The 24763-nt window shown below is 36.5% G+C and overlaps 1 protein-coding gene across 1 annotated transcript in view; it reads right to left on the bottom strand.

The window, feature by feature from the left end:
* RYR2 (ryanodine receptor 2) overlaps positions 1 to 24763 on the bottom strand; it is a 634673-nt gene that overhangs the window by 281919 nt on the left and 327991 nt on the right. Inside the window, exons 26-28 of the mRNA XM_025401874.1 lie at positions 20093 to 20176; positions 3081 to 3240; positions 970 to 1117 (exon numbers count right to left, since the gene is read on the bottom strand). Of these exons, the coding sequence (XP_025257659.1) occupies positions 970 to 1117; positions 3081 to 3240; positions 20093 to 20176 (392 nt within the window). The remainder of the gene's footprint in view (positions 1 to 969; positions 1118 to 3080; positions 3241 to 20092; positions 20177 to 24763) is intronic.

The following is a 24763-nucleotide window of genomic DNA, read 5'->3' as shown; positions in this document are numbered from 1 at the left end:
TCTTTTTTGTCAATGTTTTGAAAATGGGTATTAAATTAACTCAAACTGCAGGAGCAAAGGATTAAAGAGTAGCTCATTCTATCTAAACTACATTCTTTTTGTGTGTGTGTGAGACGGAGTCTCTCTCTGTCTTCCAGGCTGGAGTGCAGGGGCGCGATCTCGGCTCACTGCAAGCTCCGCCTCCCGGGTTCACGCCATTCTCCTGCCTCAGCCTCCCGAGTAGCTGGGACTACAGGTGCCCATCACCACACCCGCTAATTTTTTTTTTTTTTTTTTTTTTTTTTTTTGCATTTTTTTAGTAGAGATGGGGTTTCACTGTGTTAGCCAGGATGGTTTCGATCTCCTGATCTCATGATCTGCCTGCCTCGGCCTCCCAAAGTTCTGGGATTAGGGGCATGAACCACCGCGCCCAGCCTAAACTACATTCTTCAAAGGTATTATTTAAGGAAAATGTATTCTTTGCAGAACCTTTAAAAATCCATTGTGTTCAACACATAGTTATTGAGTACCTACTGTAATGTGTTTCCCTTAAAGCAAAATATCACATTAATTAATTCAATGTTGCCTGTACATGTGTGTGTACATGGCGAAGGTGGAATTTTGTAAAACACTAGCCTCCACTACAGGCTTATTTCCCAAATCTGCAAAACTCAGCTATTCTGGAAGAGGGCTGGTGGGCTAGGGGAGGAGTCCAACATCATAATCAGGGAAGTACCTATTGATCTCAGAGGCTTGAGGAAGATAGGCCCATTTTCTCCGCCCACAGAATCATCAGCATCCTAAGCCACCCCACTGAGAGATGGGTCTAACCCCTCAGGTGTTTTTCAGGGAAGAAAAGCCACTTGGATGAAATTCCACACCTAGACTAGAGGACCTTGTTTAGTACTCCCCCTTTTATTCATTTATTTGGCTTTAAAGAACTACTACATGATCTTGCAACCGAAGAGGAGGAAAGTAAAACCAAAATACCATGGTCTTGATCTGGTGCTTCCAAGTTGTAACCGTACCCCAGCAGCGTGCGCACGGCCTCGCGGAGGCTGTCCTTGTTGGATTTCTTGGTTCGGTCATCCAGAAGAGTGTAGGGAACAAGGCGAGGATTTCTTCTGTTCTTTACGTCCTGCAGGGAAAAATTGGGTGCAGATGTCTAAGCAACACCAAGGGCTTTTAAAAATAAATAGCTACCAAATACATCAAACTTAAAATTCCATGAGAAAACCTGACCCTTCCACAATCCCTGTGTTTTCCCAGGCTGCAAAGTTACCAAAACACTATCAATAGAAAAGATTCAATCAAATGAATAAGCACCTGTGTGGAAAGCAGGCCCTCTCCATGAGAAGGAAAAACAACAACAACAAAAAAAACAGCTTCAGTGATCTCTAACCACTTCCATCTGCCACGTTCACATGGCAAAGGACAATAGTAGAGAACACCCAATTTGCAAGTACAGTTCATGGACAGGGTTTTATTCCAAGAAGAGCCAAAGGAATACTGGTCCCCCCTCCATGGTTTTCAGTCAATGAAGAACTTAAGGCTGCTTTCCCTTCTTCAGAAAAATTCCAGTGTGTTATGGATCCCCCTTCTATGTCCCTAATTGAAAAATATGCATTGGGTTGAATCCATCAACCAGTGAAACCCAGCAATGCCAGGGGCACTAAAATGACTATAAAACTCATAACTTGTCTATTGTAAAAGAGGCTCCAATGTTAAACTGTGGTTAAAATGTGTTGACACACACAGAGAGAGAGCGGGCTATCTTACTATCTTGGCAAAAGGATGCTTAATATCAGAGTACAGAACTCAATTCCATGCAATGGGGCAGATGCATCAACTCCTACAAGTGTGTAGGGCAATGCCACTTTGCAAGTTACTTCTTTCCATTCACTCCCTGAGACCAGTTGCAGTATTTGCTCAAGTTTCCACATTTCAAGAAGTATAATCAATTCTCAATACTTTCATGTAAACAGGCATTGGGAGGCTGTGGATATTCCCACCACACCTCCCAAGGGTTAAAAAAAAAAAAAAAAAAAAAAAGCTATGGAATCAGACAGGGGTTGTTCTGGTAAACCAGAGAATAAATACTGTGGCGGTGGTGGTGTTGTTGTTTTGTTGTTGTGTTGTTATTATTTGGAAACAGTCTCACTGCAGCCTCAACCTCCTGGGCTCAAGCCATCCTCCCACCTCAGCCCCCTGAGTAGCTGGGACTACAGGCATGTGTACAACACCCAGCTAATTTTTTTAATTTTTCGTAGAGACAGTCTCTCATTATGTTGCCCAGGCTGGTCTCAAACTCCCAGGCTCAAGCAGTCCTCCCACCTTAGCCTCCCAAAGTGCTGGGATTACAAGTGTGAGCCACCACGCCCAGCCAGAAATACTGTTTTGTCTTGTCTTGTCTTCCTCTCCTCTTTCAGGCAAATTAGTACTGAATACCTAATCCTGAATATCTTAATATTCAAATACCTCAATATCTACTGATGCCTGGAGCAAAATGATCTGCAACAGTAACTCAGTGGCGAAACCGGAACTGACGCGAGGCTGTTTATGGTCTTTACCCCTCTTGGTATGACCCTGCCTCCCTTGTGCAGAATGAATTGCAATTTGAAGTCAGCTGCCCTACCAAGGTTGTTATGTATATACACATGTAATATATCCTCAAATCACCATTCTGAAAACCAAATAAAAAGACTGAATTCTGAAATGTATGTGGCCCCAGGGGTTATGCATAAGGAATGGTGCACCCATTTTATTATCATTTTATCCCAATGTTCTTACATTTCAAAAGTTTCTCCTAAAACACAGTCTCAGAGAGAGAAATACCACAAAACCATATTATAAGTCACCAATGTAGTATTGTATTATTCATCTTGTGCCTCACATGTGTTCGCTATTACAGTCAGAGCTAACCTCATGTAAGTTCTTCAGTCTAGCACTAAACAGGTGTTTTAGTCCAAATGTGCACTGTGTGTGATCTATATGATACGAGTTCTAAAATAGTCATTATTTAATCCTTCCTGTTACAAATTATGCTAATTCCCACTTAAGTAAGTCTCAGACCAAATGCTATGGAGCTCATTCCCACGTACCTGCTGGATGCCGTAAGTCCAGCCCTGCCGGATTCGATCCCGCGCCCACACATTGTGTGCATTTTCTGCCAACTTGTCCACCATTGCTTCTTGAGACGGGGTGAGTTTGATAAAGCTCAGGTCCATAGGGGCAGGCTTGTATCCACTTGTCAGCTGGTAACTACAAATCAGAGACAAAGACATTTGTATATAATTGGCCTTTTCATAAAAATCCCTGTAAACATCATTTTCTGGCCCTACCTCATTGCTGTTGTCCCATAAACCACAGTGATAACCACTGGTGAAGTACCAGACAGCAAGCCGGGGTTCCTTTCACTTTAGCTAATAACTGATCAGAAGGAAAAGCCACATAATCTTTGTGTTTTCATTTTTACACCAATAAGACAGAAATGAGACAACTTACCTGTCTCTCAAAGATGAAAAGAACCTGTCATTGTTTGTGTTCCTAATAGCTGAAGCTTTTGTATAGTCTAAATCAAAATATTGATTACTTATTGAAATATGTTAGAGATTTCTCTTCCTGTGAAGTCCTCATTTTTCTTCAACTGTTAAATGTGTGATTAATGTAATATTTATTTCATAAATCAGTGTATCCTTCAGATACTATCTACTTCTTATTCTACAGGGAAATTTAAATGTATTTGTAATTTATTTCCTTATTGCCGTTCCTAGCTACATTATTTAGGAAGCCTTTAAATAAGATAGAGACTAGAAAGTAAAGAAAATCTCAGCTATATAATCATCCAAAATCTGATTGCATTTTATTTCCCTAGAGTTCGAGGATCTCTTAGCAGAGACTGCTTCTATATTCTAGGCTGGAGAGAGAAGGTACTATCATAATAAAACAGGTACAAGTTTTAATTGTTGGAAGAAATACAAAGTTGAAAATATTAACTTTTCAACCCACACATATAAGGGCAATAGTACTGCCCTGCTCCACACAGAAACACAGTATTTCATTCTATTTAACTACTGAGATTGGCACAAAGCCTATTTTATGACTGCTTTTCTTCCATTCTTCTGTCACTGTTGTATTCCCCATTATTGACTATACCTTGAGGTCAGGATCTGTTTCTGATTCATTTTTCTAACTGCCATTATCCTCAAAACAGTTCCCAGCAGATAACAGCTTTTTCATATATAGTTGTTGAAATAATTAATTTTATTTACCAAATTAACATAAACATAAATGCATCTTCAACTCAAGAACATTCACTAGGTAATTATGCTAAGTTACAAAATGAATTATTAAAACGTGAGAAAAGGCTCTTAAAAATAAATGTGAGAAAAGGCTGGGCACGGTGGCTCACGCCTGTAATCCCAGCACTTTGGGAGGCCAATGTGGGTAGATCACATGAGGCCAGGAGTTCGAGACCAGCCTGGCCAACATGGTGAAACCCAGTCTCTACTAAAAATACAAAGGTTAGCCAGGCTTGGTGGCAGGTGCCTGTAATCCCAGCTATTTGAGAGGCTGAGGGAGGAGAATCGCTTAAACCCAAGAGGCAGAGACTGCCGTGAGCAGAGATCACGCCACTGCTCTCCAGTCTGGGTGACAAGAGCAAGACTCCATCTCAAAATAAATAAATAAATAAATAAATGCTTTTGAAAATAAACTACAAATTCTCTTAAAAATAAACTACTACTCTGGGCTACGACTGGCATCATTACAAGGCAAGCTCCTTGAAAGCAGGGAGTTTGTCCATTTTATTCGCAGTGACCCCCCAGCACCTAGAATAGTGACCAACACATGATAGGCATTCAGTAAAAATTTGTTTAATGAATTAATATATTACAGCAATAAATAACTTTTTTTAAGGTTGAATTCAGTTGGCTTTAGCTTAATTACTTCTATTTTACTATAATACATCCCATATATTATAAGTAATTTATCTATAGGCAGGTGTGGTAGCTCACTCCTGTAATCCCAGCAGTTTGGAAGGCCAAGACAGGTGGATTGCTTAGGGCCAGGAGTTCAAGACCAGCTTGGCCAATATGGCAAAATCTCATCTCTACTAAAAAACACAAAAAAATTAGCTGGGCATGGTGGTGCACACCTGTAATCCCAGCTACTTGGGAGGCTGAGGCATAAGAATCGCTTGAACATGGAAAGTGGAGGTTGCAGTGAGCTGAGATTGTGCCACTGCACTCTGGCCTGGGTGACAGGGCAAGACTCTGTCTCAAAAAAAAAAAAAAAAAAAAAAAAACAGTAATTTGTCTATAGACAAAAAAAGGTAATTTTTCTGTAGACAAAAGTTTTACAAATGTTTTGTTTTGAGTAGATTATAACAATTAGGACAAATTACTGGTCTGTCTTTCAATTTACATTCATAAGTTAAATTTATGGATATTAAATTTTGTTCCATTTTAAATAAAAACTGTTGTATGGGCAATTAACTGTAGCTTTTGTTTTTTAATAAAGAAGCCATGTGGGAATTATTTTTAACAACTCATATAAATCATGGTATTTGACAGATTTCTGACATTTAAATAGGCAAATCTATAAACTGTAATCACAGCTGAAGATGTAAGTTCTTATTTGGAAAGCATTTTCTTTTATTTTAGAATATATATAGATATATTTATGTAATTAAATTTTAAAAACCCAAAACATTAATATATATATTTTACATATCATATATTTATGTTTTTTATTTTTATTTTTGTTATTTTTTGAGGCAAGGTCTCTCTTTGTTGCCCAGGCTGGTCTTCAACCCCTGGCCTCAAGCAATCCTCCTGCCTCAGCCTCCCAAACTGCTGGGATTACAGGCATGAGCCACCACTCCTGACCTGGAAAGTATTTTTTTTTTTTTTTAATTTTTCAAGAAAAAGCTCCCAATACATTTCAAATGCACCAACAGGTAATCAAGCTAGCATAGTCTAGTTTCCAAGTTCAACAGTTTGCTGGAGGCAGCCTCAGGGTACATGATGAAGAGCCTAGTCTTCTGTACTTCCTTACCTCCCCACAACTACTTCTCACTACCCACAATTGGCCAATGGTCACCCAGCACAAGCCAGCACACAATCTTCTTTCACTTTCTAACAGCCTTGATCCCATCCAGCAGCCACAGAGGCCATACACATGCTGAAGTTTGGATATCCACCTGTGAATCACTGATTGGAACCATTGCTACCCCCATGAGGGATACATGCATTTCCAAAGAAGAGTGATACTTTCTGGAAACCAATTTTTAATGGTAGACTTTCTAGCAATATCTCATGGAACGAGGAACTACTTTTGAAAGGTGGAAGGTGGGAAGGAGGTCCTCCCGCATAAAAACTTATAGACAAGTTCTACTAATGTGTGAAGCTGGATAATATTGACATAATCATTCCTCTTTATTTTCTATTTTTTTTCTTCCCAGCAGATTTCTTCTAGAATTGCTTTAATCTGTGATCTCAATGAAAACTTATGGAGATGCATTTGCATCTGTTGAAGTACTCTGACAATTTGTTCACGTTTATTTTCAGAGGTAAACTATAACTTATTTTACTTTCTTTTCTCTATACCCTTGTACAAAAAAGTATTTGAAGCTTAAAATTGTTTTTTTAATGGCTAATAATACCATTTAAATTACAGTTACAAACTCTCACTTCACCTGAACCTTTTTATTTCCACCTCTTTTGAACAACAAATCATTTGTACAGTAAAAATAAATATGAATATCTATGAAATTCATGGACTTGAGCCAACTATAATGGATAAAACTATTGATATCATGAATGTTTCACCAATATGAATGGTAACAGCAATAATTTATAAAACTATTTTTCTGTGTGTAGTACATTCTGACAAAGAAACTAAGAATCAAATCGTTATATCAAAATGAGATATATTTAAAAGTAAATAAGTGTACTTTGACAAACGATGTTCATTTCACCTTATTAATACAATTTAATTAGGTACACAAAGGACAACCAACGGCTAATATGAATTATTACCTTTTTGTGGTTAAAAATAAACAAAGCCTTTGAATCAAATGTAATTCACATGAATCAGAAGCTGAATAGTTTCAAGTAAAATTTCAGATTGATTTCTAAAAAGTTAAAGTAAATAAAAAAATACTAAAATGACTCTTAGAAGGTAAAATTTTATAGCCACCAAAATGGGAAAAAGTCATATTATTATTATATTAATACAAAAAACATATTGCTCATATTAAGATGTCTCTGTATTACATTCTACTTTCTCAAACATCATGAGAAACTTCTGCCATAATCAGCCAACAGCTTTTTTCTCCTCCAATTTATTTGTTTAATAGATATACGTAGCTTTTACCTCCTTTCTTTACCATGCACGTTCTCTGTGCCATCAGTCATCCTATAAAATTAGCTTATGAGGAATATATATGAAGTTAAACAAATGATTTAATATGCTCACTTTACAAAGTATCAAAATACTTTTATAGTCATTAGCTCTTAGTTTTATTTTGGCAACTACATACTTTAATAAAATAAAAAAGAATAAAACAACGACATTGAGAGGAATAAAATGCCTAACAGTTTAGGCTTCGCTTTCCTGATAGCAAAAATGTTTTTAAAAATACCTCTGAAAACAAAACAAAACAACAAAGATCCCGGCCAACTGTCGATTCTATTTGCATCAAATCACCAAAGATATAAACAAAACATTGACAGTGTTTGGCTGCACTGAGGAATTGTCATGTTAAGTTGCAGCTCAGTTTTTGCTTCATTCCCTTCTGACCCACATTTTTCCTAAGCAGGTATTCCAGATGAGCCTTTGAAACGAGGGCTCAGTGTAATATAATTAAAGGGCCAATTAAAGTGATTTAACAAAAACAAGGCAGAACACCAAAAACAGTAAGCATCAATCTTTTGTTTTTTTTAAGCCACCCCCACCTCCCAAGCTTACTTGTTTAATATGAATCAAGTTAAACGAAGCGTGGAAATCATTATATTGTGAAAGATGTACGGTAAACATGTAAAGGCTACAGCCAAGTTCAGGGAGTGTTAGCTGTAAATTTCAAAGCCAAATCAGTCCTCCAAGTACCTTGGAACAAATGGGAAATCTCAGATGACTGCACACCAGAGACATTAAGAGCAAGTTTTGCTGAAAGCACATCTACTAGAAATGAATGCTAGGCTGACATTTTCACAGAAAGCGTATGGAGAATATTCAGAATCATTCTCCAGAAAACAAATACAGAAGGATTAATTTCCATGTAGAAATCAGAAGGGAGAAAACAAGGGTTGTATTTCTTCTACTTTTTTACTTTTTTTGTTTGTTTTTAAATAAAAACGTGTAATATGAAGATGTGCCCTACTTCCCCAACCCCAAACTCCTTTTTACTTGAAGGGCTTCCTCCACTCCTCAGCCCTTTTGAAACAAGACCATGAAGTATCCACTGCTCTCAAGAAGGAGGTATTTCAAGAGAGAGAGAGGGAAAAAAAAAGCTATACTTGGCTTTTGGATTTTAAAATGTCTTTGAACATTCAATGCAGAGACAAAGATCTTTATAGCAGGGCCTTGCGATATTAAAATCTCTGCTTTTGAATACCAAAGGAACAAAGCCCTTAGGCCTTAGGACAGAAAAGAACAGATAAAGAACCCAGGGCCTCCAGTGTAAGACAGGCTGAAAATTCCAGAGCCTAGAGAAGAGGAGAGTCAGGGGAGGCAAGTTCTCCCCACCCTTCTGCCCAAGTTGAGGACCAGACAGATCTCAGAGCCAAAGTGAACTTCTATTTTGCTTCCCAGATTGTACTCAGCCGAATGGCAGGGTCTCATAATTTGACAGATCCAAACCCATGAATAGTACAGATATGGTGACAAAGTAATTCTAGGCTGATGGGGCTGTGGCAACCCTTCCTTCTCTCTCCACCGATAGGCTGCAATCTCCAAGCAGCCAGAGTGAGCATTCTTAGGTTTCCAGCACTCCTAGAGAGGCCTGGATGAGGCACAAGAAGGAACAGTGACTCACAGAGAGGAGGAGGGCACCCAATGTGAACCCAATCAGTGTAGAGCACATACATCCCGTAAAATGCCAGCAGAGATGAATGAAGACAATTCAGTCGAAGACGGCAAACACAGATGAGGATGGCCAAGGATTGAATGACACTTCCCTATCAGCTGAGTACCCAGAACATAAGCAGCCCTGGTAATAAGAGGGGCATAAATCTTGTGTTCAATTTCACCGTCAAATATTCATTCAACAGTAAAATGCTTTCAGATGCTATTCTAGGAACTAATAATACATGGGAGGCCGAGGCAGGTGGATCACCTGAGGTCGGGAGTTTGAGACCAGCCTGACCAACATGGAGAAATCCCATCTCTACTAAAAATACAAAATGAGCCAGGCGTGGTGGTGCATGCCTGTAATCCCAGCTACTCAGGAGGCTGAGGCAGGAGAATCACTTGAACCCGGGAGGCGGAGGTTGGGGTGAGCCAAGATGGTGCCATTGCACTCCAGCCTAGGCAACAAGAGCGAAACTCTGTCTCAAGATAAATAAATAAATAAATATAGACAAAATGTATATCTTTATAGAAATATGTTCCAATGAGGAATCAAGTAGTAAATCAAAGTATAATATCATAGTATGTTAGAAGATTTAAATGCTATGAAGAAAAATAAAGTAGGAAAGGGGGATAGGAAGAAGTACGTTTTTAAATAGAGTACGATTTTAAAGAAGTTGAGGGAGGCCACTTGAGAAGACAACATTGGAATCAAGACCTAAAGGTGAGACTAGACAGAGAAAATATTGGTATAATTACATTTGCCCTAAACAAACTAGAATTAATGCCCTAAACAAACTAGAATTAATTTAACACTGTCAGGCTGCATTCTGGCTACAAGGCTCATTGGATTTAAATTCTAAATTAAGCCCAATCAGAGAAAATGAAGAACACGGCACACTGGTACATTTTTAAATTTCTGGTCTGTGAAATTTACCCACTACACATATAAAGACTATCTAAGGGTTTTTCTTTTCTTCATAATTACAGTGCCTCATCTTTACAGAAAAATCCAACTGCGTTTCTAAACCATTTTTCACTTAGGTAAATATTTACAAAACTGAATTTTGTACACGTGCTTGTGTCTATATAAACAGTATACATATGAGTACACATTCAGTATCTAATGCATTCATTTCAGAAAGTCATTTTAAGTGTGTGTGTGTGTATATATATATGTGTGTGTGTGTGTGTGTGTGTGTATGCATCAAGCATATCATTCTCAGCCTTTTATCTACCCTACTATGCCTGAGAGCTATCACACAGTTTCCTGTCACATGTAGTAGCTTCACAGCACTAGGGGTAAGGGCGTGTTGGGAAGAGCAGAAAACCTAGCAGTAGTTTTAGAAACCTCTCAGATGATCCTAATATGTTTTTTTTTTTGTTTTTTTTTTTTTTAATATTTTGAGACAGAGTTTCACCTTCGTTGCCCAGGCTGGAGTGCAATGATGCGATCTTGGCTCACTGCAACCTCTGCCTCCCAGGCTCAAGTGATTCTCCCGCCTCAGCCTCCCAAGTAGCTGGGATTACAGGCACCTGCCACCATGCCTGGTTAATTTTTGCATTTTTAGTAGAAACGGAGTTTCACCATGTTGGCCAGGCTGGTCTCGAAGCCCTGACTTCAGGTGATCTGACCGCCTCGGCCTCCCAAAGTGCTGGGATTACAGGCATGAGCCACCGCATACGGCCCTAATATGCTTTTAAACACTCAAGCAGCCTTTGACTTACTGTGCCTAGTGTTGATTTCATAACAGATAAGTGCTAAATGAAAGTTTAAATAAATGCCATTAATATTCAGACAGGATTTTATTTTCATTTAAATCTCCAGCTTTTCGAACAATCTCAAACACTCAATTAGGCATATGAGATAGTGAGGACCACAAGCTCTTGGAGTGAGTAGTGTTTTTTAGTTGCTTATTTCTTTATTGCTATAATAATTTAACTCTGGCTCATCAAACTATGCAGAGTGTCAAGAGTTTAGCTACAATAAATGAGGGAAGATGCGTGAAATTAACTTCACTGCGTGTTTGAGAGGAATGAGAAAAGAGGCACACGAGGAAAGAAAAAACTACAATGAATCGTCCACTCTTCAAAACTTCTTAAGAATTATCAGTTAAAAGATGTCTATTATATATCAGAAATTGACTCTTTTTAAATATTTTTATTTTTAAGTTCTGGGGTACATGTGCAAGATGTACATAAAAATCGGCTATTTAAAAAATTTATTTTTATTAAGTTCCAGGTACATGCGCAGGATGTACAGGTTACATAGGCAAATGTGTGCCCTAGTGGTTTGCTGTACCTGTCAACCCATCAACTATTAAGCCCCGCATGCATTAGCTCTTTTCCCTAATGTTCTCCCTCCCCGTGCCCCACTCCCTACAGGCCCCAGTGTGTGTTGTTCCCCTCCCTGGGTCCATGTGTTCTCATTATTCAGCTCCCCTTATAAGTGAGAACATGCAGTGTTTGGTTTTCTGTTCCTGCGTTAGTTTACTGAGGATAACGACTTCCAGCTCCATTGGCTACCCAGTACAAAAATTGGCTATTTTTAATAGGGAATATAGCATTTAATTCCAACTGATATATTGAACTTGACTGATTATCAAAATGTCTCTAAAATATATGCAAAAGAGACAGCAGTAGAAATATTCTGGGCTATGAAAAGGTTATTATGCTATGATACTGCTCTTTCATAGATCATAGCCCAAGGGTTGCATGTAGGAATCGACCCTATTTCTAACAGTTACACAAAAGCAACTTAAAATGCATATGTGTATCATATGAAACCCTGGCACTCAGGAAATACATGCTTTCAGCAAGGGGAAGTGAGAGTCAAACTCAGAAATGACAGAAGTAAACCTGATAGAAAACAATACTGGTTCTTATCAAGATTTTAAACAAAAATTAATCTTCTCATGAACATTATATTTTGCTTAAATAATATATTTTAAGAAAAGCTAAGACAATTTCTAATCTATGACTTTCATCAGCATATCTCGGTTGTATCTAGGTTATATGGCCTCTGCATCCATATGGAATGTTCAGAAGAACAGACCTTTAAAATCACCCACCTGGTTATACCTATGTGTTGTTCTCCCTAATCCAGTCAGTATTAAGTCCCTTGGAATGTAGAATTCAAGACACCAGGACAAAGGTGGAAATAAGAAACCTTGCTCTTAATCATCACCTCTCTCCTTTAAAAATTCATCCCCCCCGGTTTCTTCCCACTATTTACATAAACATGCTCATGTGTCTCCTATGCTTTATCATTTTTTTTTTTTTTTTAATTGTGACAGAGTCTTACTCTGTCACCCAGGCTGGAGTGCAGTGGTGTGATCTTGGCTCACAACAACCTCCACCTCTCAGGTTCAAGCAATTTTCCTGGCTCAGTCTCCCGAGTAGGTGGGATTACAGGTTGTGCCAGCTAATTTTTGTATTTTTAGTAGAGACAGGGTTTCACCATGTTGGCCAGGCTGGTCTGGAACTCCTGACTTCGAGTGATCCGCCTGCGTCGGCCTCCCAAAGTGCAGGGATTACAGCTGTGAGCCACCAGGCCTGGCCAAAAAAACTTCTTTAAACACTATTTCCTTCTGAAACGAATACCGTCAATACCATCTTCACCTTTTTTTTTTTCTTTTTCTTTTTTTTGACGAAGTTTCACTCTGTCGCCCAGGCTGGAGTGCAGTGGCACGATCTCTGCTCACTGCAAGTTCCACCTCCTGGGTTCAAGTGATTCTCCTGCCTTAGCCTCCCGAGTAGCTGGGATTACAGGTGCCCACCACCATGCTCGGCTAATTTTTTGTTTTGTATTTTTAGTAGAGATGGGGTTTCACCATGTTGGCCAGGCTGGTCTCGAACTCCTGACCTCAGGTGATCTGCCCGCCTCGGCCTCCCAAAGTGCTGGGATTACAGGTGTGAGCCACTGCGCCTGGCCTGAACTTCTTAAAGACTAGTTATATTCCTACTATCTCCTCTTTCCCACTAACATTATATTCCTACTATCTCCTCTTTCCCACTAACATTTTTTTTAAGTTCATTAAAACCTGGTTTCAGTTATCAATCAACTCTTTGTTATTACTATGAACATTTTCAGGCCTATGCAAAAGTATCAAACAATAGTGAATACACCTGAAGCTCTCCTTCTATTACACCACCTCAATTCCAATCCCCTCCTTATCCCCAGAGAGAATTATTACTCTGAATCTGAAGCTGACTATTCCTGGACATGATTTTTATACTGTTCTTCCATATATCTGGCTCGAGGAATTATCTGTAGAATTATATTTTATGTTCTTAAACTTTAAACAGTATTATACTGTATCACCTTTTTGGTAACATGCTTTTTTGTTTTTGGCTCTCAGTAGTATTTTTGAGATTTGTCCATGAATCTATCTAGCTATAGTTAATTCATTTTAACTGCTCTATAGTATGCCATCACATGAATCTATAAAAACTGTATTTAGGCCCGGCGCAGTGGCTCAAACCTGTAATCCCAGCAATTTGGGAGGCTGAGGCAGGTGGATCACCTGAGGTCAGGAATTCAAGACCACCTTGACCAACATGGTGAAATCCTGTCTCTACTAAAAAATACAAAAATTAGCTGGGCGTGGTGGCAGACACCTGCACTAGGGAGCCTGAGGCAGGAGAATTGCTTGAACCCGGGAAGCGAAGGTTGCAACGAGCTGAGATCGTGCCACTGCACTCCAGCCTGGGTGACAGAGCAAGACTCCATCTAAAAACAAAACAAAACAAACAAACAAAAAACCAACTGTATAGGGATTGATGGGAATTTGATGGAAATTTACATTGTTTCCAATTCAGTGCTATTACAATCTGATATATTGAACTTGACCGATTATCAAAATCAATATTCAGACAGGATTTTATTTGCTGTATGCTGCAATGAATATTCTTTTCAGGTTTGTTTTGTATGAGACAAAAGTATCTCTAAAGTTTATGTCTGGAAAAGAAATGTGTCACCTTCAACTTTATAAGGTTTATAAGATTAGGCTAAATTGATATGCATAGTAGTTGTACTAATTTACATAGTCTTCCATTTTTTCTCACCTGGTGGAGGTGAAATAGCTTTTCATTGTGATTTTAATTTATATTTCCTTGATTATTACTGAAGTTGAGTATCTTTCATATGCTTATTGGATCTGTAGGGGTTTTTTTAATGAATTATGTTCAAATCCTTTGCTCATTTTTCTATTTGGGCATCTTTTTATTAATTTTTAGGAGTTCTTGACATTGTTCTGCAAGTCTTAACAGATGCTTTTGATGCACAGATTTTTTTCCTTTAGTAAGTCCATATTTCAGATTAGAGGACATGAAAAACAAACAACATCAAGTGTAGAAACAATTAAAAAGAAAAAAAGCAAAGTTAAGAAATGGTCAAGGGACCTATTATTGTTAGAAATAATTCTGTAAATTCTTGTAAGTTTTCTATGCAATAATATTAACTGCTATTGATGGCAATTTGGTGTTTTTCCTTTCCAAGCCTCACGATTTTTTTCTTGTCTCATTGCATTGGCCTTATTGAATACATCAAGTAGTAGTGACTTATATTGTCTCATTCCTAAACCTTAAAGGAAAAATTTGGGGTTTTACCTTATAGATTATTGGTTTCTGTTGGCCTTTGTTAGGTTAAAAGATTCTCTCAGAGTATTGCCTTCTAAGAGTTTATGTGCTTATCAATAAAAAAATCTTACGAATTATTTATTTCTAAATATATTGGGATAATCATATGAATTTTCTTCTTTATTAGGCATGAATTTAATAGATACATTTTCTAATGTTAACCTATCTTTTCACTACTAGAATAAACTCGGCTTGGTCATATTATACTTTGTTAATATACTACTGAGTTGTTTGCTAGTGTATCACTTAGCATTTTTGCATCTATGCTCATAATAACAATGGATTATAATTTCCCTTTTTCATACTGTCTTGATCTGGGCTTTGAAATGAAAATCATATCATCAGAAAATAAACTGTGAAGTGTTTCTTCCTCTTTATTTGAGATTGTATTTGGTAGAAATCAATAGAAAAGTTGTTTGGGATGTGTGGATGTGTGTGTGTGTGTGTTTGATTCAATTCCTTTAAGAGTTATAGCTCTATTCACATTTTCTTTCTTATTGGATCAGTTTTGATATGATTCTACACAACTGTCCATACTTTTACCTTCAGAAAGTTTTAATGTACATTTATTACATTTTTCAGAATATTCCTAAGTTTGCTAACAATTTTGTTTTTCTTTTCCCTTTGTCAATCTTTTCAGAGTCTTTTTCCCCTGATTAGCAGGTTTTTAAAACAGGCTCTTGGTATCATTGGTGTTTATATTTCACCCCACCCCCACCAAATTCATTAGTATTGCTCTTATTATAATTTATTTTCTTTTACTTTCTCTGAGTAATACTTAATACATGCAATTCATATGTTTTAATATGAAATATTTTCCTTTTCCATTATTGTGTTTTAAAATTTCTATGATGGATAAATTCAAGAGATCTATTGTACAGCATGGTTAATATCGTTAATAATGATGTATTATATATTGAATATTGCTAAGAGAGTAGATTTTAAGTGTTCTCACCAAAAAAAAAGAAAAGGAATTATGTGAGGTAATGAATACATTAATTGGCTTGATTTAGCCATTCCACAGCATATACATATTTCAAAATATCATCTGGTATACCATAAATATATGAAATTTGTATCCATCAACCTAAGAAATAAACAAAACCAAAAATATTTAAAAGTTTTTTAAAAATTTGGTTTTGAATCCATTTATAAGAGTATAAAGGCATGAAAAAAGGATAGGTTCATTTAGCAAGATCAAGAAATATGGGTTATCTTTTTAAATTAGAAATAAACAAAGGCAGAGTGGTAAATAAGTAAATAATTTTCCAGATGATATGCTTGATCCATAACCTATTTAGAAGTATATTTTTAAATGTCTAAATGTGTCATGATTTGTTATTTTTGCTGTTATTCTTTGTGATCCAGTGGATGTGATCTTTATGATATCAGTGTCTAATGTCCTAAAGGATATTAAATTTTATAAATGTTTCATGCATGCAGCACTCTATATATGTCAAGCTTTTAATTGGTGTGTGTTTATATTTTTATTAATCTTTGTTAATATTTATGTTACATACATAAGTTTCTGAGAGTTGTGTTAGGTCTATCACTATGATTGTATATTTGTCTATTTCTTTTTGAAAATCTACTAGTATTTTTCCTCATTGATTTTTGAAGCTGTTTTACTTGGTGTACACATGAGTAGTTATAGCATGATGCTTGTTTTCTCGATCCTCCATATAGTGACCTTCTTTTCTTAATATTAATGTTGCTTTAAGGGCAATTTTGTTTTATGCAGAAACTGATAAAAGGAAAGTACATCAGTTTCATTTTGAGCAGTATTGCCTAGTGTATCATTCTTATTATTTTCAACTTTTCTATGTGCTAAAGTTCCTGACATACCTCCTATAGCTGTATACCATAAGTTATCTTTTTGAATCCAATCTGACAATTTCTGTTATGTACTTGGAGAATTTAATCCATTTACATTTGTTATGAGTAATGGTATATCTGAATTTATATCTGTCATCACATTTTAATTTTAAAAATCATTATAAAATAACTATGAAAGTATATGCTTCAAAGCATTATAATAAAATGAATTTCATTAATCTATCACCAAGTTAATTAGAACATTACTAACAACATTACATCTGTGTGCTCCTCCCCATCTTACATCCCTGCCTAGATTATATACCAAAGATAATTACTGTCTAGAATTAGAATTTCATTGATTTTAAAAAGTCAGTCCTTATCAAAGTATGTATCTCCAAAATAGGTATTTAGTTTTTATTTTTTAGTTCTACTTGCTTTTGAGCCTCAAAGATGGTGTTACATTGCATCACCTAGTAGAATATGTTTTTTATACCCTTATTATTTTTTAGGTCCATCTACGTTATCATTTATAATTCCTTGATTTTATTATTAGATTATAGCCAACTTGACTCATTTTCTTATTGAAGAATATTCCTTCCACCTCCTATAACTCCCCCCTTATCCTTTTGCTATTCTAAATAATGTTGCTAGGAATGATAGTTTTCCTGTTTATTGATGCAAACTGTCTCTAGGGTATATCTCTAGGAGTGGAACTACTGGGTAGCAAGATGTGCAAATGTTTAATTTTACACAATGATGCCAAATTGCTTGCAAAATGGTTGTTAAAAAACCCCAACATTTTAGGCTTGCGCTGATCTGCATATATATGTATACCTGTTATTAAGAAGGTTTTTGTCAATAGAGAAAGAATAAAATGCTATCTCATGGCAAACTGAGAAATAGTACATAGACTCTCAGCATGTCCAAGTACAGCTTTCGTTTAAGGGTCTCAGCTTTTCCATACCTTCGCCGACTCTCAAATAATTGCTGTGTTGCATTGTGAAAGTAACACAAGGAATATGCATTAATAAATGCTCAAGGCAGAGGACATTAGTTCCTCAATGAGACAGACTTATTTTTAAACCCTGTTCCCCATCCATCTATCCTTCTATCATCTAGCTATCAATCTATCATCTACCTATCTTAAAGTTAGAAAGTAGAATTGAGACGATTGTCACGGGGACATGCATGAACCCATTTGTTTCAACAGAAAAAGACAACCAGATGTTTCTGACAAAAGATAACTCTGTTTTAGCTGATTGTTTTGACAGTGAAAACTGCTTTTATCAATCAGATTTTATAACAGTTAGATTCTATGCATGCAATAAGTTGCATTGTACCCCAAATGCATACACACACATGCACACACACTCGCACATAGCATTTGATACAAACAATTGATTAAATGTAATATGCTGTCAGAGATAATGTGAAATTAACATTTCTACTTTCTTATCCTTCTAAGTAAAAGAGTAACAGGTATAATTACTAGGTTGTTGTTTTTGGTTTTTGGTTTTGTTCTGTTTCAGCCTTAATAATGCCTTTTTTGGATACTTTCCAAAAAACCTGAGAGTGGTTTGGAAAGGATGAGGATAATGAAAATGAGAGGATAATGAACTCTTTTTCAAGTTAGGTAGATTCCAATTTTTGGCTTTCAAGAAACTGAACAAGGGCATAATTCAGCTGTCACCCTGAAAAAATCATTACATATGATCTTTCATAATAAACAATTATGGTTTTTGGTTCACTTAACCCAATCTTTTTAATAACAAAAATTATTTATATGAATGAAGAACGCAACCACTCTGCCAACTTGACTCTATCAATAAATATTATTTGTACGTGAATACATAATATAATTGGATAAAGAATAGCTAAATCCATCTTACTATGAGCTATTTCCAATAAAATCCTATTTTTTATGAATTTTTATTAAAAATAATTTATGTTGTTTTGAGCACCTGTGTACTAAAATAATATAATGATAACTCAGGAGGAAAATTTTAACTTAATGACTATGATCACAGAAAATTAAAACAATTAAAAATTCAATATAGATACATATCTTAGTTATAATGTAGGACAGAGTACTCAAAGACTGTCAAGGATAAAATATTGATTAAAATGCTATACAGTAGGAGAAATATTTGAAAATACAGTTCAAAAAGGAAAATGAAATCATGTAAAATTCTCCATTATCAACATTTTTATGTCATTTTTAAACAGATGATGGCAGATAATCTGAACACTGTGGTCTGCACTCATAAGATACACTCAAAGTTGATGAAAAAGTGTCATTTTGAAATGTAAATATGCAAAATGTACCACAAAATCACATCTTTTGGAACTATTTAAATTTTCAAAGAAAAATTTTAGAACCTAAAAATGCACAAGGTAACAATACAGTTTTTATAAACTCATTTATGAAACACCTGAGTAAAAATGTTCATAGACTGTTGAACTAGAAGACTTGCTTAAATCTGCATTTGCACAGCAAAAACACAATTTCTACTTGGATTTTATGTTTTTCTGGGGTAACATGAGACCTGAGGTGATTGATAGAGATTACGGGTGGCTACTTTGATTATATCTTGATGCTATTATTTAATACATCTACAGGCTTGCTATTTACAAGTCCTGCACATCAGAAAAGTAGCTTGAATACTTGTGTAAATAAATAAGAAAGTAATATGAAACAGCTATCATTTATTGAATATTTCTTTAATACCTAAAACTTCTCTGTTAAGTAGGTATTACTAATATCCATTGGCAGATGAGAAAGGTGAGGTCTTAAGCAGGATCATAGATACAGGTCATAGAACAGCAGGCCAAACCAGTACTACAGCATCTATCTATCTCAATTTTCTCATCTTAAAATGTGGATAATAATGCTGACTTCATAATTAATCCTCGAATATATTTGTATTGTAAAAGTAAATAACATTATAAAGATTTCTGGGCAGAAAGTAGAAAGCTATATGTAATCATTTAGAAATATGGATACCTCTGTTAACATACAAACACACACTGGGAAAATAACACAGTTTTTATAACACACTCCCAAATATAATCTGAGCTTTGTTTCATCACTCAGCAATGTGACAGAAACTATTGCTTCACCAGATACTTAATGTAACCCCCAAGGTAATTCAGTTAGTTTAAATTTTGAATCTAATTTTTGTTTTCTGAGATGAAGTCTCACTTTGTTTTCCAGGCTGGAGTGCAGTGGCATGATCTCAACTCACTGCAGCCTCTGCCTCCCAAGTTCAAGCGATTCTCCTGCCTCAGCCTCCTGAGTAGCTGGGATTATAGGCAAGTGCTACCACGCCCAGCTAATTTTTGTATTTTTAATGGAGACAGGGTTTTACCATGTTGGCCAGGCTGGTCTTGAACTCCTGACCTCAGGTGATTCGTCTGCTTTGGCCTCCCAAAGTGCTGGGGTTAAGGTGTGAACCACGGGACCCAGCCTTGAATCTGAAGTTTAAAGCTTCAGTAAAAGCAAGGCATCTGTGTGTCCATCAAGAGTTATTTGGTTGCACTAAATCTCTACATAGATTATTTAATATTGCCTAGTCATTCAACTTACTTCTTGGGTAGCTTCATTTTTTTCACCTTGTCTTCAGCATGTTCATCTGATATACCCACATGACATCCTAATGCCAACAAAGTCCTGGAAAACAAAACCAGAGATAAGTGTGATCATTTCTTCTCTATGTCCAGAATAACCCAACACGACAGCAGCAGCAATGAGATGCAAGCTTGAAAGCGCAGCAGAAGTCTTGTTTTTAAGGCAAAAGGAACATTTATTGATTTGCTAATTATTCATTTCCGAGTAAGGGATAAGACACTGCAAACTGAAACGGCACAAAAAGGAATACGCTGAAAAGTAAGTCTTCCTCCAGCCTCTTCTAGTTCTGTTTCCTTCCTCTAAAGGCATCAATTGTTACCAATTCTTCGATATCCTGCTGGGGAGTCTGTGTACATACTAAAGCAGATATACGTGGTGTGTGTGTGTGCGTGTGTGTGTGTGTGTGTGTGTGATATTATTGTTTTACCTTTTATAGAAATGGGTATATACAAGAGACATTTTGAGACCATTTGTCTTTAGTATCCACGGCACTGAGTGGTTTCTCCTGCCTCAACAGAGTAAGAAATAATGGCATAATATTTTGGCATTACAGAATTTCTAAGGTCTGGCCAGTTCCAGTAAGAATGTGGGAATTATCTACAACCCATAATACTTATCTCTATAATATTGTAAGAAGGTGTGGATAGGTTGACGGTTATGCATATATACATATATGTACATTATATATACATGTATTTCCATATAGACAGGTATCTATATGTATAAGCTTAACCTTTTAGACAGATATATATAAGCTTATACATATGGATATCTATCCATCTATATACATACAAGTATCAGTTAAATTTTGTAATATAGGAAAAAATTAAAATAACTCCATGAAATTATCTTTCTAGTGTTAAACTGCAAAACTGTGGGTAGACCAAGAGCTGATTGAACGTATAAAATAAGCTAAATAAAGAATTTGCACGTTGAAATGGGATTGATCAGCAATAGAATAAAACACAAACTCACAGGAACAAATATAGAATACACTTATTCAAACACTATCCAGAGGACAGGAAAATTTTTACCAGCACCCTCCATTCCTATATTTATTCATTCAATAAATACCTACTGAGTGCTATCAAGTGCCAGGCCCTGTGCTACAGACAAAAGGCAATTATGATAGTATCTTCAGTGCAATGAGATAATCATAAGGATATAAAAGTATCAAAGAGGGATGTCCAACCCAGCTCTGAGGGAACTTGAGATTGATCATAATATTAGGATTTATCATAAACTCAGGCAATTAAACCTTTGAGCACATGCCCACCAAGAAATCTTCTGATTATAATGTGTCTTCCAAAGCTAATCTGTAAAAACGGAATATTTTGGGTTATAAGACAGTTATTATCACTGCAAATTAATACCTCAGTGTGACATGCCAGGAATGTAGTTAATGTGAGTCCAGACTGAGAGACAAAGTAACACGGTGTACTGACATCAAAAGTAGGCCTGAGCCATAGAAAATGTAATTAGTTAATATCATCCTTAAGGGTTTCTGAGAGAGAGACAGTGTTTTATGCCATCAATACTATAATCTTCCCATAACTAATTAATTCAGCCTCATAATCTCCTCCCCAATGCAAACTACCTAGAAAAGTATGAATTCAACTCACATGGACAGTGAACTATTATATAGACCATATGTGCATAAATATGTAAGTCCATAAAGATTTACTAAGTTACCACCATATCTAAGGTACCCTGTAGTACGGTAGTCCTCCCTTATCCATGGCTGATATGTTCCAGGACCCCCAGTGGATGCCTGAAACCACAGATAGCACCAAACCCTATACTTTTTCCTATCCATACATACTATGATACATACTAAAATTTAACACATAAATTAGACATAGTAAGGGATTAAAAACAGTAGCTAATAGAAAATAGAATGATTATAACAATATACTGCTCACAATTTCATAGACAGAAGAATTGTTGTTTTCGTAGATCTTAGCAACTTCAGTATACAGTATTTTTCTTCCCTTATTAATTATTAATTATAAATATTACTGAGAATATTCATCTTTTCACTTAAAAGAAGCACTTTATGGCTTCTCTTTGACATATTCAAATTGCCAGCATCTTTAACTTTGTGCTTTGGGGTCCTTATTAAGTAAAATAAGGGTTACTTGAACCTTGAACAAAAGCTCTACAGTGTCATGACAATCAATCTGATAACCAAGACTGTTGCTAAGTGACTAACAGGTAGGCAGCCTACACAGCATGGGCCAGCGGGACAAAGGGATGATTTGCTTCCTGGGCAGGACAAGGCAGCAGGGCGTGAGACTTCATCACACTGCTCAAAATGGCATGCAATCTAAAACTTAGACATGGTTTATTTCCTAAGTTTTCCATTTGATATTTTCAGGAGTACTACTCTACATGTTTGTCTTGACACTGTTTACAGTCTGATAGGAGAAAAGATGATGAGTGAAGAATTATAATAAAACCAAGTAGGATTCCAAGTTTTTAAAAGTTACATTTTCAGAAGTATCTTTAAGATATTCCAAGAAAGATCATTAAAAAATTTCCAAGATGATGGTATGTGGGAATAAAGGATAAAGAGATGAGGAGGCAAATATTTCAGGTAGGTGAACAAGACACACAACCTACAGAAGCAGGAGATCGTGGGCCTGTGTGGCGGGGGGCAGAGAAAATTGACTGGAGTACTAAGATCTGACCATGTACTATAGGTTAAGGGTAAAAAGAAATACTGGGGTAAGTTTGAGGTGCACTATATGCTTCATAAATATTTCTCGTTATGTGTGATGGCTAATTTTATGTATCAACTTGGCTGGGGCATCGTGCCAAAATATTTAGTCAAACATTATTCCAGATGTTTCTGTGAAGGCTTTTTTGGATGAGATTAACATTTAAGCTGGTACACTTTACACGGAGCCAAAAAAGAGCCTGAATAGCCAAAGCAATCCTAAGCAAAAAGAACAAATCCAGAGGCATCACATTGCCTGACTAATATATAGGGATATAGTAACTATCACAGCATGGTAATGGTACGAAATTAGACACATAGATCGATGGAAAGGAATACAGAACCCAAAAGTAAAGCCACATACCTACAACCAACTGATCTTTGACACCGTTAACAAAAATAAACACTGGAGAAAAGACAACCTCTTCAATAAATGGTGCTGAAAAAAATGGCTAGCCATTTGTAGAAGAATGAAATTGCACCTCTCTCACCATGTACAAAAATTAACTCAAGATGGATTAAAGATGTAAATGTAAGACCTAGAAGAAAACCCAGAAAAAATTCTTCTGGACATTGGCCTAGACAGAGTTTATAATGAAGATCCCAAAAGCAAATGCATCAAAAACAAAAATAGACAAATGGGATTTAATTAAACTAAAAAGCATCTGCACAGCCAAATAATATACAGAGTAAATAGACAACCTACAGAATAGGAGAAAATATCTGCAAATTATGCTCCCAACAAAGGACTAACATCCAGAATCCACACAGAACTTAAACAACTCAACAAGAAAAAACAAACAACTGTATTAAAAACTGGCCAAAGGGTCAGGCATGGTAGTTCATGTCTATAATTCCAGTACTTTGGGAGCCCAAGGCAGGAGGATTGCTTGAGCCCAGGAGTTCAAGGTCAGTCTGGGTAACATAGAGAAACTCCATCTTGACACATAATTTAAATTTTAACCAGGCATGGTGGCACACATCTGTGGCCCCAGCTACTCTAAAGCCTGAGGCAGAAATTTTGCCTGAGTCTGGGAAATCAAGGCTGCAGTGAGCTATGATCACACCACTGCACTCCAGCCTGGGCTACAGAGTGAGACTCTTGTCTCAAAAAAAAAAAAAACAAAAAAACAAAAAAAACAAGACAAAGGACATAAACAGACATTTCTCAAAAGAAGAAATACAAGCAGCCAATAAACATATTAAAAAATGCTCTGAATGACTAAGCATCAGAAAAATGCAAACTAAAACCACAATGAGATACCATCGCACACCAGTCAGAATGGTTATCATTAAAAAGTCAAAAAATGAAAGATACACTGTTAGTAGGAACATAAATTAGTTCAACTCCTATGGGAAACAGCATGAATATTTCTCCAAAAACTAAAAATAGAGATACCATTCAGCCCAGTGAGCCCACTACTGGGTACCTACCCAAAGGAAAAGAAATCATTATATTTTTCATTTTATTTATTTATTTATTTATTTATTTATTTATTTATTTAGAGAGGAGTTTTGCTCTTGTCACCCAGGATGGAGTGCAATGGTGTGATCTCGGCTCACTGCAACCTCCACCTCCCAGGTTCAAGTGATTCTCCTGCCCCAGCCTCTCAAGTAGCTGGGATCTCAGGTGCCCACCACCATGCCCAGCTAATTTTTGTATTTTTAGTAGAGATTGGGTTTCACCATGTTGGCCAGTCTGGTCTCGAACTCCTGACCTCAGGTGATTCACCTGCCTTGGCCTCCCACAGTACTGGGATTACAGGTGTGAGCCACCAAGCCCATCCAAGACATCATTATCAGGTCAGGCATTGAGACTAGCTTGGCCAACATGATGAAACCCCGTTTCTAGTAAAACTACAAAAACTAGCTGGGCATGGTGGTGGGCACCTGTAATCCCAGCTACTCAG

The sequence above is a fragment of the Theropithecus gelada genome, chromosome 1 (genome assembly GCF_003255815.1).
Source record: "Theropithecus gelada isolate Dixy chromosome 1, Tgel_1.0, whole genome shotgun sequence".
Classification (NCBI taxonomy): domain Eukaryota; kingdom Metazoa; phylum Chordata; class Mammalia; order Primates; family Cercopithecidae; genus Theropithecus; species Theropithecus gelada.
The sequence above is the reverse complement of the archived record's forward strand: the minus strand, read 5'-3'. Positions and strand labels throughout refer to the sequence as shown.